Source organism: Hippopotamus amphibius, chromosome 16 (assembly GCF_030028045.1).
Source record: "Hippopotamus amphibius kiboko isolate mHipAmp2 chromosome 16, mHipAmp2.hap2, whole genome shotgun sequence".
Classification (NCBI taxonomy): Eukaryota; Metazoa; Chordata; class Mammalia; order Artiodactyla; family Hippopotamidae; genus Hippopotamus; species Hippopotamus amphibius.
The window spans coordinates 64094111-64108036 of NC_080201.1; the positions used below are offsets into that span (position 1 = coordinate 64094111).

Below are 13926 nucleotides of genomic sequence, written 5' to 3' on the forward strand. Positions count from 1 at the left end.
TTCTCGGGGGTTCCCTTGGCCTCAGACGGAGGCTTGGCTTTGGGAGGCCCGACTGTCCCCAGGGTCGTCCTTGGCGCAGCCGAGGTGGCACGCCCCGCCCGCGTGGCCCGCTGCTCCCGGACGGGTGTGGGGCGTGTCCCCGGGGAGGGGCGCTCGGTGGGCAGGCCCGGGCGGGTAGTGGGGGGGCGGGGACCCAGGAGCGAAGGTCGCCCCGGGCACCGCGGGCGGCGGGGCGGGGCCTGGCGAGCACGGGGCGGGGGGGGGGCGGGGGCGCGGTCCCCTCGACTTCGGCCCAGCGCGCTGACCAAGCGCTCGCTGCGCCCCGCCCCTCCGTGCGCGTCCGCGGGGTCTCGCGGGGGCGGGCGGAAATGAGGCAGGGGGACTTTGGCGACGGCTCCCGCGCGCAGGAAGTGACGCCACGCGGGAGAGCAGGGCCCCCGGGAGTGGCCGCTGCGCAGGCTCGCCGCAGGCGGGGCGGCCGTGCGGGTCGCGCTGCCACTTCCGCTTCCGGTCCATCGCCGCCTGCGGTGGCTTCCCGTCTGCTCGGCGGCTCCCCTCCCCCGCCCGGCTTTCCGCGCCCGTCTCGGGCGCCGGGGCGGCGGGGCCGTCGGCGTGCGGCTTTTCGTGCGTCCGTGCGCGCGCCGGAGCGCGCTTCCGCGTCCGCCGCCCGCGGGCTGGGCGCGCGCCCCGCGACACCGAGGCCGAGCGGGGGCAGGGGGCTGCCCGCCATGACCCACAGGAGCGCGGCGGCGTGAGGGGGCCGAGGTGAGCGCGGGCGGGGGCGCGGCGGGCGGGCGTCCTCGCGTCCTGCATGTGTCCGTGCCTCGCCGGCCCGGCCCGCCGTCTCGCGCGTCCGCCCCCTGCGGGCCTGCGCCCGGGCCGCGGGTCCGTCCTCCTGGAGCGCGGCCGCCGGTGTGTGTCCCGGCCGCGTCCTGCCTCCCTGGCGCGTCTCGGCACCCGCGGGTCGGGACGGGCGGCGGTGCGTTCGTCTTGCCGCGCGTCCCCCCGCCGCCTGCCCGGCCCGCGTCCACGCCGGCACCCGCCCCGGCTCTCAGCCCCCAGCCCCAGCCCCGGCGCGGCCCGCGGCTCTGTTGCCCGCCCGGGACCCGCCCCTTTGCCCGGCGTCTCGAGCGGGGTGCGCCGGGGAGCCCGGCGCCGGAGTCAGAGGCCCCCGCTGCGCGAGCCTGTGACGCTTGCCCGCTGCCTCCCCGGCAGACCCTGCTTTGCCGGTGCTGAAAGTCGGCGCGCGCGGGCGCTGCGCGGCGGGGCCGCGGGCCTGGTGACTGGGGGGACGTCTGCGGAAGCGCCCGACCCTGGCGGGAGCGCCGCTTTCCCGGTGGCGTGTAGCCTTCCTGCTCCACACAGCTTACGTGTGACACCGTGCGATGTTTGCGTATTCTTTGGAGAAACTTGCCACTACGTTTGTTTTGTTTTGTTTTTTTATTTGATTTGTTAATTCTTTTGGGGTCAACCAATTTTGAAAACCCTAGGTTCGTTCTAAGCAGTACCTGTGAAGTCTTAGCTTTGCCGTGCTGGTCAAGTATTCCTTTTAACGCTTTTTAATATAAACGCAGATGTGTTAAGGTAGCATATTTTCTGATGCCACTCTTTTGAAAACAGTAGTTTTTTCTCTGGTAACAGTAGTAGGCAGCGTTACTGAACTCCTACTGTCTGTGGGGCCCGGGGCCAAGCACTGTATGTACTCACTGTATTTAATCAACAAGCCTGCCAGGTGCAAATCTTTGCCTTCGTTTCAGCGTTGAGCAAACCAAATCACAGAGCGGCCAGAATTAGGACCGAAGTTTCGTGTTCTTCCCCCTTTCCCTTGTCTCTTATTTCTCAGTGCCATGTTACTGCCTCTTTTTGTTTCAGGGCCCCTGTATTTTCTCTTTGCCCACCTGCGTCACCCTCTTCCCACGTTTCTTTATCTGTTTCTTGTGGTGTTGCGCAGGTTTCCCTGTACCTCTTTTTTCTTCTCTTTCCCTTTCCTCTCCGTTTCCTACTCTTTTATTTGTCACATCAGCTCTTTGTCCTCGTGTGCCTGGCTGGGCCTCTCTTGGCACTCTGGGCCATCTCTTTTCAGCTGTTCACATCTGTCCTCTTTGCTCTCCTGTGTCCAGGGCAGGGGCCAGCTGGCTCCCCTGGGAGTCAGGTTGTAGGAGGTCTCTGTCCCTGGCTAACATGCTGGAGAGGCCACGGACGTGCTGGAGGCGGTTCGAGCCTCCTCTGGAATCAAGCTGCTCCGGAGGCGAGGCCTGCGCCCTGGGTTCCTCCCCGTGAGGTGTCTGCGAATCACAGCATCGTGGGGTTGAGTGAAGTAGCCATGTGTAAGGCGCTGAGAAGCACAGCCAGCACAGGGCAAGGGCTGTGAGTGCACTTTGCTCTGAGGGGCCTCACTGGCCTGATTCCCTTCTGCTTGTTTCTCGTCACCTTCCTCTTGGCACAGGTTAACTTAGAAGTGCATGTTTTGGAGCCCAAGGTTCCCTGGGGTGGAGTTTGCGCTGCGCTGCCTAGTGGGTGACCTTGGTGGCTGGATTGTTTAGCCTCCGTGAGTCCCTGCTTCACAGGCTGTTAGAACCGCGCCCACAGGATTAAATGAGATAATGGACGTCTTGTGCTTGGCACAAAGCGGGCCTGGCCTGTGGGCTGTGCTGCTCCTTCTCTCTCCTCCCTCACCCTTGGGACACCTTGTCCCCCTGGCATATCTCCTCCTGTCTCTCTCTACTTCCCCTCAGCCTCCTCCCTGTGTGTCCTCGTTTCTGCAGGGGATTCTGCGCCCCTCACCCTTGCTCCAGAGATCTTTCCTGCCCTCCCTCCTTTCCTTCCTTCCTGCACGGTTTATTGAATGGCGCTTCCGGGCCAGCTCCTCTGATGGGAAAAGCCGCGTCCACACAAACGTGGTCTCTGCTCCCATGGGGCTCTGGGGGCAGCCTCAGCCACAGAGTCAGACCAATGAGTGGGAAATCACGAGGGCGATGGAGCCTGCCGCCCCCCGGGGAGCGGTGGCTGTGGTGTCAGGGTGCGTCGCGTCGTGGGCTGGGGTGGGGGGCGGTGAGTGGGAGGACCTAGTGATGGGGAGGAAGAGCGGGGGGACCATCTCATGACACCACCCACGTGGGTAGTGCGCTTCCCGCTCACCGGGTTCCTTCAGTTCTTTGGACTCCGAGTGAAGCCCAGTCTCACAGAGGAGAAAAGTGAGGTGCGGGCGTTGGCGGGCTGGGACGTGTTGACTGGGGTGTGCCCCCTCAGGCCTGTGGTCCGCCACTGCACGCTCCGCTGCTCTGAGCAGGGCCCCGCAGGAAGGAGCTGGGCACGGTTGAGGAACTGAAAGATGGACGGGGTGACGAAGGCGGAGGTTAACCAGGGCCCGAGCCTCGTAGGCCGCAGTGGGGACCTTGTCCTCCACCCCGCAAGGTGGGGAGCGCCAGGGGGCCAGGCGGCTGCAGGTCCCGTTTGTGTTCCCAAAGGTCCTCTCCTTTCCCCAGATGCGGTGACCCGCCAGCTCCTGCCGTGGCCTCCCTCCTCCTGCCTCCCGTCTCTGCACGCCCCGGGGGGCCTGCCCCCCCACCCCCCACCTCCAGCCACCATGTCTACGTCCTCGCTGCGCCGCCAGATGAAGAACATCGTCCACAACTACTCGGAGGCCGAGATCAAGGTGCGGGAGGCCACGAGCAATGACCCCTGGGGCCCGTCCAGCTCCCTCATGTCCGAGATCGCCGACCTCACCTACAACGTCGTTGCCTTCTCGGAGATCATGAGTATGATCTGGAAGCGGCTCAACGACCACGGCAAGAACTGGCGGCACGTCTACAAGGTCAGTGCCAGCGCGGGGCCTGCCTCCCGCTTCTCAGGAGGAGCTGGAGTTCTGTGTCTTTGTGTAACCTGTCTCTCTCCTTCGGTGAGGGCAACAGAGGTAACAGTGTCAGAGTTTTGAGACGGGTGTGTGTTGGAGACGCGGCACGTTCTCAAGGAGGCCTCAGTGGCTGCTCAGTGTCCCCCTCCCTGGAGGCAGCCGTGGCCCGCGTTCTGCCGCCTCTGTGGTGATCTGCGCATGTAGGTCCAGGCGGGTGGGCAGCCCCAGGGAGTTTGGGGGCCACGGGATGGTTCTGTCTCCTCGTCGCAGCAGAGTGCTGTGTCGTGGCTGTGTGCGTTTGCCAGAACTCCGCACTGTGACAGAAAGAGTGAATTTTACCGCGTGTAAGTCATACCCTACTTTTAAAAGGAAAACAAGTCTACGTCTTAGGGATCATTCCCCATCAGGACAACAAAGGTTTGTCACTTTTAAAACAATTTCCTGCCTTCTGTATGGGTGGATTGTAGCTGACGTAGCCAGCTACCTGGTGACGGATTTTTAAGTGGTTTGTTATGTTCTGCTTTTATAATGAAGACAGCCGTGAACGTCCGTGTCCATTTGCGGTTTTCCAGAACTGGAATATCTGGGCGTGTGCCTGAGCCGTTTTGATAAACGTGGCTACAGTGCCCCCTGGTGATACCTGCACACACCCTGATCCGCTGAGCACAGACAGACCGACCGCAGGCTTTGGGTCGCGGGAACTTGTTTGCAGGCAGTGCTCCGTGGGTGGCTTTCCCGTTGCCGGCTGCTCTGGGGCCCTGGGGCCTGGCGGCACAAGGTGGGTTGAGGAGTGGCAAAGGGCACGGGCTGGGTCAGGCGGCCTGGCCCCACCCGCAGTGATGCGGCCTCAGCCCAGTACCAAGACCGCCCTCTCTCCGTCCCCTGGAGGCTGGGGTGGGTCCCCCCATTCCAGGACGAGGAGACTGAGGCCTGGAGAGGTGGCACTGCTTACGGCTGGAGCTGGGGTTTGAGGCCCATTTGCTCTGGTTCCTTTCCGCAGCCTTCCCTACTAGCCAGGCTTGGGTCATGGATTTGGTTGAGTCATTTCTTATGAAGGGAAAGGGTGGGGGAACTGGGGATCCTTTGTTTGGAGGTTGGAGGGGTGCGGGGGGCCAGGTGTGTGAGGGGAGGTGAGTCCTGAGAGGCCCCAGGTGGCAGGTTCTTCATGACTGACGGCTGTGAGCAGAGAGCAGTGGAGGTGCTTTTCCCAAGTGAAAACTGAGGCACGAAGGCTCAGGGCCTCCCTTGCTGTGGTGGGGCGGAGAGGGGCGCCCCTGAGCCCACCCTCTTGACTCTGGGCTGTGTTACCTGACTTCGCTGAGGGGTACAGCGTCTGCCTATTTATATTCTAAAATAGGGGTCAGCAAATTACAGCCCATGGGCTAAAGCTGGTCATCTGTCTGTCTTTGTAAGTAAAGCTGTATTGGCACGAGGCCTGGTGCAGGGCTGAGCACTCAGGATAGGGACCGCGGGCCCCGAAGAGCTGGCATGTGTGTCACCCGGCCCTTTACAGAGAAAGCCTGCTGATCCCAGTTTATAGTGATGCTTGCGTCCTGATGGCCCAGGGTGTCCTGGACCAAGCTGTCTTGAAAATCCACTACACCTTCCACAGAGGCACACGTCCCGAGTGTACAGCGCGGTTGGATCTTGGGTGTGTGCACACCTTTGTAGCCACTGCCCACGCGGAGATAGAGGATGTTTCCGTGGAGGCACCGTGCTCTGCCCTCCTTCTGCTGAGATTGTGCCGTGGACTCCTGTGGCCTGTGGTCCTCGGTGCCTGCTTCCTTTGTTTGCCATTGCGTCCAGGGGGGTGACGTGTGGAGCAGCCGCTCATTCACGTGTGAGGCTGTGCGTGGGGCTCCTGTCATGGACACGCCCCCGCTCCTGCGTGTGCATCTCTCCCCTGTTGCGTGTTGGGTTGTTCCCATGTTCACAATCTTTAAACTGCAGTTCCAAAGTCCCCAGAGCCCTGAAAGTGAAAGTTTTCAAAATCCGTTTGGTGCCAGTCCCTATCTGGACTGGGATGAGGTCGTTTGGGCGTTTGGGTCCCACGTAGCGTGACTGTTGGTGTCACCCTTCTCTGAGGGACTTCTGTGACATGTGGTGTGCAGTCTTTATGGCGTGAACTTGAGAAAATTCTGAATTCCAAACCACAGTGGCTGAGGAGTCCTGGAGCCTGCCTGCCTCACGCGGGTGTGATTTTACTTTTTTCTTTCTTCTCTAAGGCGTAAACACTTCTGGGTCAGTTAAAGACTCATCTCCAGTGACAGAGGTAAATGCTGTTGACACACCTTCAGGAGCCTGCCAGGTCCGGGTCTGGCGCCCTGGGAAGCTGCGGAGTTGTGACCCTGGCCGGTTCCCTGAGGTTCAGACAGCTTCCCTGGGGCGGCCTGCCCCTCCATCGCAGTTTTGTTCTGCTCTAGACCTGGGAGCCCTGAGGAACTCCGTGAGGTCCCCGTTGTCACCTGTAAAATCTAAGATGGACCCTTTTCCTGAGGACGGTGGCCATGGCCTCCTGCAGAGCCGGAAAGGGGCCGGGACCCCCTCATCTTGGAGCCTGGGCTCTGCAGACCACAAAGGCCTTGCCTGGGGGTGGGGGTGGGGAGTATTTCCCATTTAATTTTAACTTGTTGAGAAGGGAATTTGTTGCCCTGTCATGAAATGCAGATGATCCCAAAGGGTGTTCCTTCCCCACTGCACGCCATGGTCCTCCCGCAGAGCGCCCAGGCCTGGCTGGGCCCTGCCGGCGTGGCGCCTCCCTCCTGACACTGTGTTCTTAAGATTGCGCTGGGTGGGTGTCGAGACTCCTAGAGCGCTGGAGAACGCGGTCGGACGTGCCCGTGAACTGGGGACCCCTGAGTGTGGTTGTGATGTAACAAGCTGCCTCCTGGCCGTGTGATCTCAGATCTTCGTTGTCATGAAACCGAGCAGGGTCTGCGCTGCTCGGAGGTCGCAGCTGCCATCTCCCCTGTCCCGCTGGTTATCGAGACACACGTAGGTCACGTGCCGCACGATTCACTCTTTTGAAGTGTACAGCTCTGTGGCATTAAGCACATTCAGAGTGTTGTGTAGCCATGACCCCATCTAGTTCCAGAACGTTTTTGTCCCCCCCGGACTGAAGCCTCGATCCCATTGAGAGTCACCCCCAGGTCCCCGAGCCCGCTTTGTGGGTTTGCCGGCCCGGACGTCTCCTGTGAGTGGACTCGCACACTGTGCTCTTTGGGGCCCGGCTTCTGTCACCCAGCGTGTTTTCAGGGTCCATCCCCGGGGTCGCTGGTGCCACGGAGGGCGTGGGTGGGCTGGACCTTGGGTGACGGCGCGGCCCCCGCAGGCCATGACGCTGATGGAATACCTCATCAAGACGGGCTCGGAGCGCGTGTCGCAGCAGTGCAAGGAGAACATGTACGCCGTGCAGACGCTGAAGGACTTCCAGTATGTGGACCGTGACGGCAAGGACCAGGGCGTGAACGTGCGCGAGAAGGCCAAGCAGCTGGTGGCCCTGCTGCGCGACGAGGACCGACTGCGGGAGGAGCGAGCCCACGCGCTCAAGACCAAGGAGAAGCTGGCGCAGACCGCCACTGGTGAGCCGCCCGGCCTGGCCGCCCGCGGGGCCCTCCGCCTGGGCCCTGGCGCTCCAGGCCTTGCTCCCTCGGGCCTGTCTGAGGGCCACCTGTGCCGGAGAGGGAGGGAGGGAAAGCGTGGCCCGTGGGAGCTGTCCTCCCGGCCAGGCTGATGGGAGGTGGGGACGGGAGGAGGGCTGGAGTGGTGGCGCGGGGGAGTGGGCCGGAGTTGGAGGAAGTTGCTGTAGGTGGTGGGTGGCGACTGGCATTTAGGGAGACGAGGTAAAGTAGAGGGAGTAGGAAGTCAGAGTGTCCCAGGAGTAGGAAGTCAGAGTGCCCCACACGTCATGAGGTGCAGCTCTGTGTCGGGAAACTTTCAGTTTTATACACGGGTGTGCGGATCTTGAGTGGTGCTGGGAAAGGCCTTTTATCCTGAGACCGCGTGTGTGTCACAGGTGAAAACATTCTCAAAGTGGCGTGTGCGCAGTTGGAAGCCATCCGCACGTTTTAGGCAGCAAGGGTAGAGACAGGGTTAACCCGGTGAGGTGGGCCTGGCCGCTCACGGGTGGGGCCAGGGAAGGATGGGGCCAGGGAGGCGCAGGTTCCAGGTGTGCTGGGAGGTGGTTTCTTGGGCGGGGGTTGGCATGGGGGAGAGGCAGCGTGTGATGGTGAGCCGTAGCTGGGGCAGCATCCCCTGGCCCGTTCTCTCTCCATTCTTTCCTCACTCGCCCCTCGTCCCAGCCCGGGATGGGGCGGGGGCCGGGAGTGCTGGCCGTTCCTCCCCCAGCCGCCAGCCCCAGCCCTGGAGACCAAGGTCCCGAGGTCCTAGGCTCCCCCCTGGGGGGCTGTTGGGAGCTTTCCCGCCTTGAGACCAGGGAGGAGGGCACTCCCCCATTGGGCCCCGAGACAGGCCCCGACCAGGGCAGGAACTTAGGTCAGGGGCTCAGAGGTTCCCGAGGGCCCTCCCTCTTTATCAACAGACGTTTGCTCCTGGGCCAGCAGGGCTGTCCTTCCTCGAGCCCGTCCTTCCTCCAGGTGGGGCCGCCTCACCCCTCCCTGGGTTTGCATGCATACCACACCCCCTCCCCGACCATGGGGCCTGGGGTCTGGGTCCCAGTGGGGGTCTTGGGGGAGGGAGGCCAGGCCTGAGGGGAGCTGGGGGGTTTCAGGCTCCGCCAGCCCGGCGGCCCGGGCTGTGGCGTCCCCCCTTGCATCTGGGTCTCCGCGTCTGTGTCCCCTCAGCCTCCTCCGCAGCTGTGGGCTCCGGGCCCCCGCCCGAGGCAGAGCAGGCCTGGCCGCAGAGCAGTGGGGAGGAGGAGCTGCAGCTCCAGCTGGCCCTGGCCATGAGCAAGGAGGAGGCCGACCAGGTACCGGGCGCGGGGTGTGGCGGGGTCGACTTCTGTTCCGCCATCCACCTCCATGCCTCGCCCTCAGCCCCGCCCGCCCCTCCGTGCCGGCCTCCGGGTGTGTGTGTGTGTTCTGCTCATCCTCCTTCCTCTTCCCCGTCCTTACCCCCTCCGTCTCCTCTCTGGGTGCTTGGCCTGCCTGGCCCTGCGCACACTCCGAGCTTGTCTCTGCTGTTCTTCACCAGGTCGGGGGCCGTGTCTCTGTGTCTCTTGCGCTGTCTGACCCTGGCTCTGTGTCCCCATCCTTGTGCCCCTCTCTCCCTCTCCACCCACCTCGGCCCACCTCTTGCCCTGCCCCCCTCACACTGTCTCTCCCCCAGCCCCCGTCCTGCGGCCCCGAGGATGACGTCCAGCTCCAGCTGGCCCTTAGTTTGAGCCGTGAGGAGCACGATAAGGTCAGAGCAGCTTCCCCTCCCCACCCCAGGCTCCCCTAACACCCTCCCCAGGTCCCACCCCCCCGAAGGGCCCCACCCCCACACTGTCACGCTGCAGCAGTTTTAGTGGGACCTTGTGTCAAACGGGTCTCCAGACAGATGCCCGGTACGTGAAGCAGATGCCTTATAGCTGCTCCGGGTGGTGAGGGTGCCCTTCTCTCTGTCCGTCACATCCCAGGGCCCCACCACCTCCGCCCCGTGCAGAGAACTCCCAGAGTCAGGTGTCCTGTGCTTCCCCAGCCCTTCGGAGCGGCCCGGCCCAGCCTTTCCCCCGCCTGGCACCCTCCCCATCCTGTCCTCCCCCCGCCCCGGCCTGCGACCACGTGTCCCACCCCATCCCACACATTGTCCACATCCCATTTTAATTTTCAGTCGCCTTTGTCTGGATGGGAGGGCTCTGAGGCTGTCCATTTGTGGGGGGGCGGGGAGGGGACGTATGGCATCAGCCTTGTCACTCAGAGTCTGACCCCTCCCCTGCCTGCTGCCTCTGGCCGGAACAGGAGGAGCGGATCCGCCGTGGGGACGACCTGCGGCTGCAGATGGCCATAGAGGAGAGCAAGAGGGAGACGGCCGGCCAGGAGGAGGTGCGTGTGGGCGCTGGGCCTGGGGGGAGGGGGGGGCTGGCCTGCAGGGGAGCCTCTCCAGGCCAGCCTTGGCCGAAGGCCTCATCAGTGTCTGACGCAGCCTAGGAGGGTCCCGGCCCCGCTCCCCCTGCCACCGATCCCCTGCGAGGGTGGCGTGTGTGGGTCGCTGAGGGGGACCTTTATATCCAGAGAGCGCTGGCCCGCTCCGGGACGCACGCGGGGAGCTGTGTGTGTGTGCTGCGCGGCCTGGGGTGGAGTGAAGGGGGCCGTGCTGAGGGGCGCCTGGAACAGCTCCGTGACTGCTGGCGCCTTTTTCCCCCCTCCGCCAGGGGCTGGTCAGCGGCCTGGGCTGGGCGGGAAGCAGCTGTGTGGTGTTGCAGGGCCAGCTGACTGCTGTGCGGAGAGTGGTTGGAGGGGTGCGGGTGGGAGGAGCTCTTGGTGGCTTCTGGGGGGGCCGGGCCGGAATGGGGGGAGGTGGACACAGTGGAGCGTCTCAGAGAGACAGGCAGTGGGGCGTCCGCTCCCTCCCCCTGCTGCTTTCTGGGTCATCCGTCCCCTGGTGGTAGGTCTGCCTCCCTGTGACGCCTGGCTCCCCCTGGGGTCCTCTCGCTGGTCTGGGGTCTGCCCCACTCCCCCCTCTTGCTCTGAGGCTGTCCTGTCTCCCCCGGGGTCCTCTCTCTGGTCTGGGGTCTGCCCCACGACCCCTCGCTCTTTTCCGTCTCCTCACTGCAGTCATCCCTCATGGATCTCGCTGACGTCTTCACAGCCCCGGCTCCTCCGCCGGCCACGGATCCCTGGGGGGGTCCAGTGCCTGTGGCTGCTGCCCTCCCCACGGCTGCCCCCACCTCAGACCCTTGGGGGGGAACCCCTGTCCCTCCGGCTGCTGATCCCTGGGGTGGCCCGGCCCCTACACCGGCCTCCGGGGACCCCTGGAGGCCTGCTGCCCCTGCGGGGCCCCCGGCTGACCCTTGGGGTGGGACCCAGGCCCCTGCTGCTGGAGAGGGACCGACACCTGACCCGTGGGGGAGCTCAGACGGTGAGTGCCCACTGCTCCCGGCCCTGCACCTGGTGTGCAGCCCTGGGGGTGGGAAACAGGCAGCTGAAGGGCTGCAGGAGGTGAGGAGGAGCCCGAGTTGACTTCCTGGGATTAGGTGGGGTGGGTGGATCTGGGTGAGGCACACACGAGGCCCCTAACCCTGGCTGAGGGCTTCTCTGGGGCTTTCTGGAGGCCTCAGTGCTCAGGAGGGCTTTGCCGAAAGAGGGGGTTCTTGGGCAGAGACCTAGCAGTGTGAGTGCCTGTGGCTGGAGATGGGGACCAGGTGGGAAGCCCCCACCCCGCAGCCTTGGGGCTGCCTGGCTTTGGGCAGGCAGGGCGGGCTGCCAGCCCCTCACACGCCTCCCTCCTCACCCAGGTGGGGCTCCGGTCGGTGGACCCCCGGCCTCGGATCCCTGGGCCCCGGCCTTCTCAGACCCCTGGGGGGGGTCCCCTGCCAAGCCCAGCACCAATGGCACAGCAGGTACTGGCTGGGCCCTGGGGTGGGGGGCCTGGGGTGAGGGCTGAGTCGCGAGCGTGTGAGGAGTCGCGTCTCCTGGGTCCCTGGGAAGCTGAGTGCACATCCTGCCCCCACAGTGGTCGGGGGGTTTGACACGGAGCCCGATGAGTTCTCAGACTTCGACCGACTGCGCACGGCCCTGCCGGCCTCTGGGAGCAGCACAGGTGAGCCCCCCCGAGCCCAGACCCCCAGGAGACGCGTCCTGCAGGCTGGGTGGCCGCTTCGGGGTTAAGCCGCAGCAGGGTGGGCCTGGCGCCATTGCTCTTTTAGCAGCGTGACTGAGGTGGAGCTGGCCATCCACCCGTATTAGAGAGGACACTTTAACTTTGTTTTTTTTTTTTTTTTTTTTTATTATTATTTTATTTTATTTTTTTTGGGGGTACACCAGGTTCAATCAACTGTTTTTATACACATATCCCCATATTCCCTCCCTTCCTTGATAACTTTGTTTTGAAATAATTTCACACTTAGGGAAAAGTTGCAAAAATCGTACAGAAAGTTCCCTTTCTCCAGCTGCCCCATGTGCTGCCCTCTGTCACCCTGGCATGTTTGAGTGCAGCCCAGACTCTCTAGGTGCGTCCATGTGTGTCTGAGAGCCTGGCCCCGTGCCCCCAGCGCTGCGGAGTCTGGAGGGGCCTGGCGGCCGCCCCCCCCTCCAAGAACCACATCCCTTCCCTCACCTGTTCCCTGGCGTCTCCAGGCCCAGGGAAGGACGGCCTGTGTGCCTCTCTTTCTGGGGCTCTGAGCACCTGTCTTCCCGCCAGAGTCTGGACTGGCCCTCGTGTCTGCAGGCTGTCCCTGGGCTTGGTGATGTCCTTGAGATGAGACCCCCGAGTCTCTGTGGCGTTGGGGTCTCTCTTCGTGGTGGCGGTCTTACCACCACGGGTGGCGTTCTCTTTGACTCTTCTACGTTTGTAAGTGAGGCAGACGTCGTGGAAGGAGCAGGCCCGGCACCCGCGCCTCCCTCAGCCCAGGGTTGCTGTAGGTGACTGTCTGCAGGTTTCATTCTTCCAGGCCTGTGTTCAGTCATGTTTGCGCATGTGTTTCAATGCGAGACGAGGTTCATAAACTTTAAAAAAAAAGAAAAAGAAAAAAAGGAAAAGAAAATCAGGCCTCACACGAACACGCGTCCCCCGGTCTCCTGGGATGGAGGGCGGCCCCTGCCCCCAGCCGTCATCACCTTGCGTGAGCTTCCTGTCCTGCTCTCACCCCCGGGTCTGGCCCATGGCCCGTCCTCCCCGAACGGTCCCCGACCTGGAGGCTGTCCGAGGGCGGTCCTCCCGGGCGTTGCACCCACCTGGTTTGTCTCCGGAGTCACGACCTCAGGATCCCCACCGCAGCGCCCCCCTGAGCCCCCTCTGTGGCCCCTTCCAGGGGAGCTGGAGCTGCTCGCCGGAGAGGTGCCCGCCTGCAGCCCCGGCGCCTTCGACATGAGCGGGGTCGGGGGCTCTCTGGCCGAGGCTGTGGGGAGCCCCCCACCCGCAGCCGCCCCGACCCCCACGCCACCCACGCGGAAGACGCCCGAGTCGTTCCTGGGGCCCAACGCTGCCCTGGTCGACCTGGACTCGCTGGTGAGCCGGCCGGGCCCCACACCGCCGGGAGCCAAGGCCTCCAACCCCTTCCTGCCGAGCGGTGAGTGTGGCCCCGGTGGGGGAGCGGTGCTGTCGCGCCCGGCCGACCCTGACCCTGCTCCCTGTCCTCTCTCCCTGCAGGAGCCCCGGCCGCCGGCCCCTCCGTCACCAACCCCTTTCAGCCCGCGCCCCCCGCGACGCTCACCCTGAACCAGCTCCGGCTCAGCCCCGTGCCCCCGGTGGCCGCGGCGCCGCCGACGTACATCTCTCCCCTTGGCGGGGGCCCCGGCCTGCCCCCCATGATGCCCCAGGGACCCCCAGCCCCCAACACTAACCCCTTTCTCCTGTAATGCAGGGCGGGAGGGGGCTCCCGCGTTCCTGCTCCCTGGGCGGCCCGTGCTGTGAGTGCATGTGAAGCGGGGACCCCTGCCCCAACCCCGGCGCCCCTCCCCCTCCCGGGGCCACTCACACTACACCCTCTTCCCACGTGCCCCACCCTGCCTCCCGGAGAGAAACTGGACATGGGGAGGGGTGCTGGCCAGAGGAGGACCCCTTCCCACGGCATTCGCAGGGGGAGGGACAGCCGGGGGTCCCCCACCCACCCCCCCCCAACTCCCGACGGGCCCCTCGATCAGTGTTTGAGCCTCCTCGTCCCCTTACGCACCCCCTCGGTGAATCCTTGGTGATGATTTTGGCAACTTCGGGAATAAATGGCAATTCTCATGGGCACGGTGCCCCCACGTTCCCATTCATGGTTCCTGGGACCCAGGGCTCCAAACCTGTTTGTCTCCTGGGGGCAGTTGGGAGCCGGCGCCTGGTAGAGCCTTGATGTCCCCGATCCTCTGGGGGCCGTGGGGGTTCTGTGGTGGGGGGAGGAGGGGGCGCCGAGTCCTGGTGGACTTGTGGTCCACTCAGGGCCAGACGGTCACCCTTATGAGGGCCCGGACTCCCTCTGGAGAGCTGGT

The 13926-nt window shown here is 64.2% G+C and overlaps 1 protein-coding gene across 6 annotated transcripts; it reads left to right on the top strand.

The window, feature by feature from the left end:
* The first annotated feature begins 456 nt into the window (after positions 1-456).
* Positions 457-13705, top strand: EPN1 (epsin 1). 6 transcript variants are annotated; one of them, XM_057711935.1, is made up of 12 exons: positions 457-765; positions 3486-3814; positions 7185-7434; positions 8413-8448; positions 8656-8780; positions 9140-9214; positions 9754-9837; positions 10570-10873; positions 11250-11354; positions 11468-11554; positions 12765-13022; positions 13103-13705. In XM_057711935.1, the coding sequence occupies exons 2-12, from the start codon at positions 3587-3589 to the stop codon at positions 13309-13311; spliced, it is 1761 nt and encodes a 586-aa protein (XP_057567918.1). In that variant the 5' UTR covers positions 457-765; positions 3486-3586; the 3' UTR covers positions 13312-13705. The 6 variants fall into 6 exon arrangements, with proteins under 6 accessions (XP_057567918.1, XP_057567919.1, XP_057567917.1 ...); XM_057711936.1 differs by lacking the exon at positions 457-765 and adding an exon at positions 1372-1490; XM_057711930.1 differs by lacking the exon at positions 457-765 and adding an exon at positions 2637-3019.
* Positions 13706-13926: the final 221 nt, after the last annotated feature.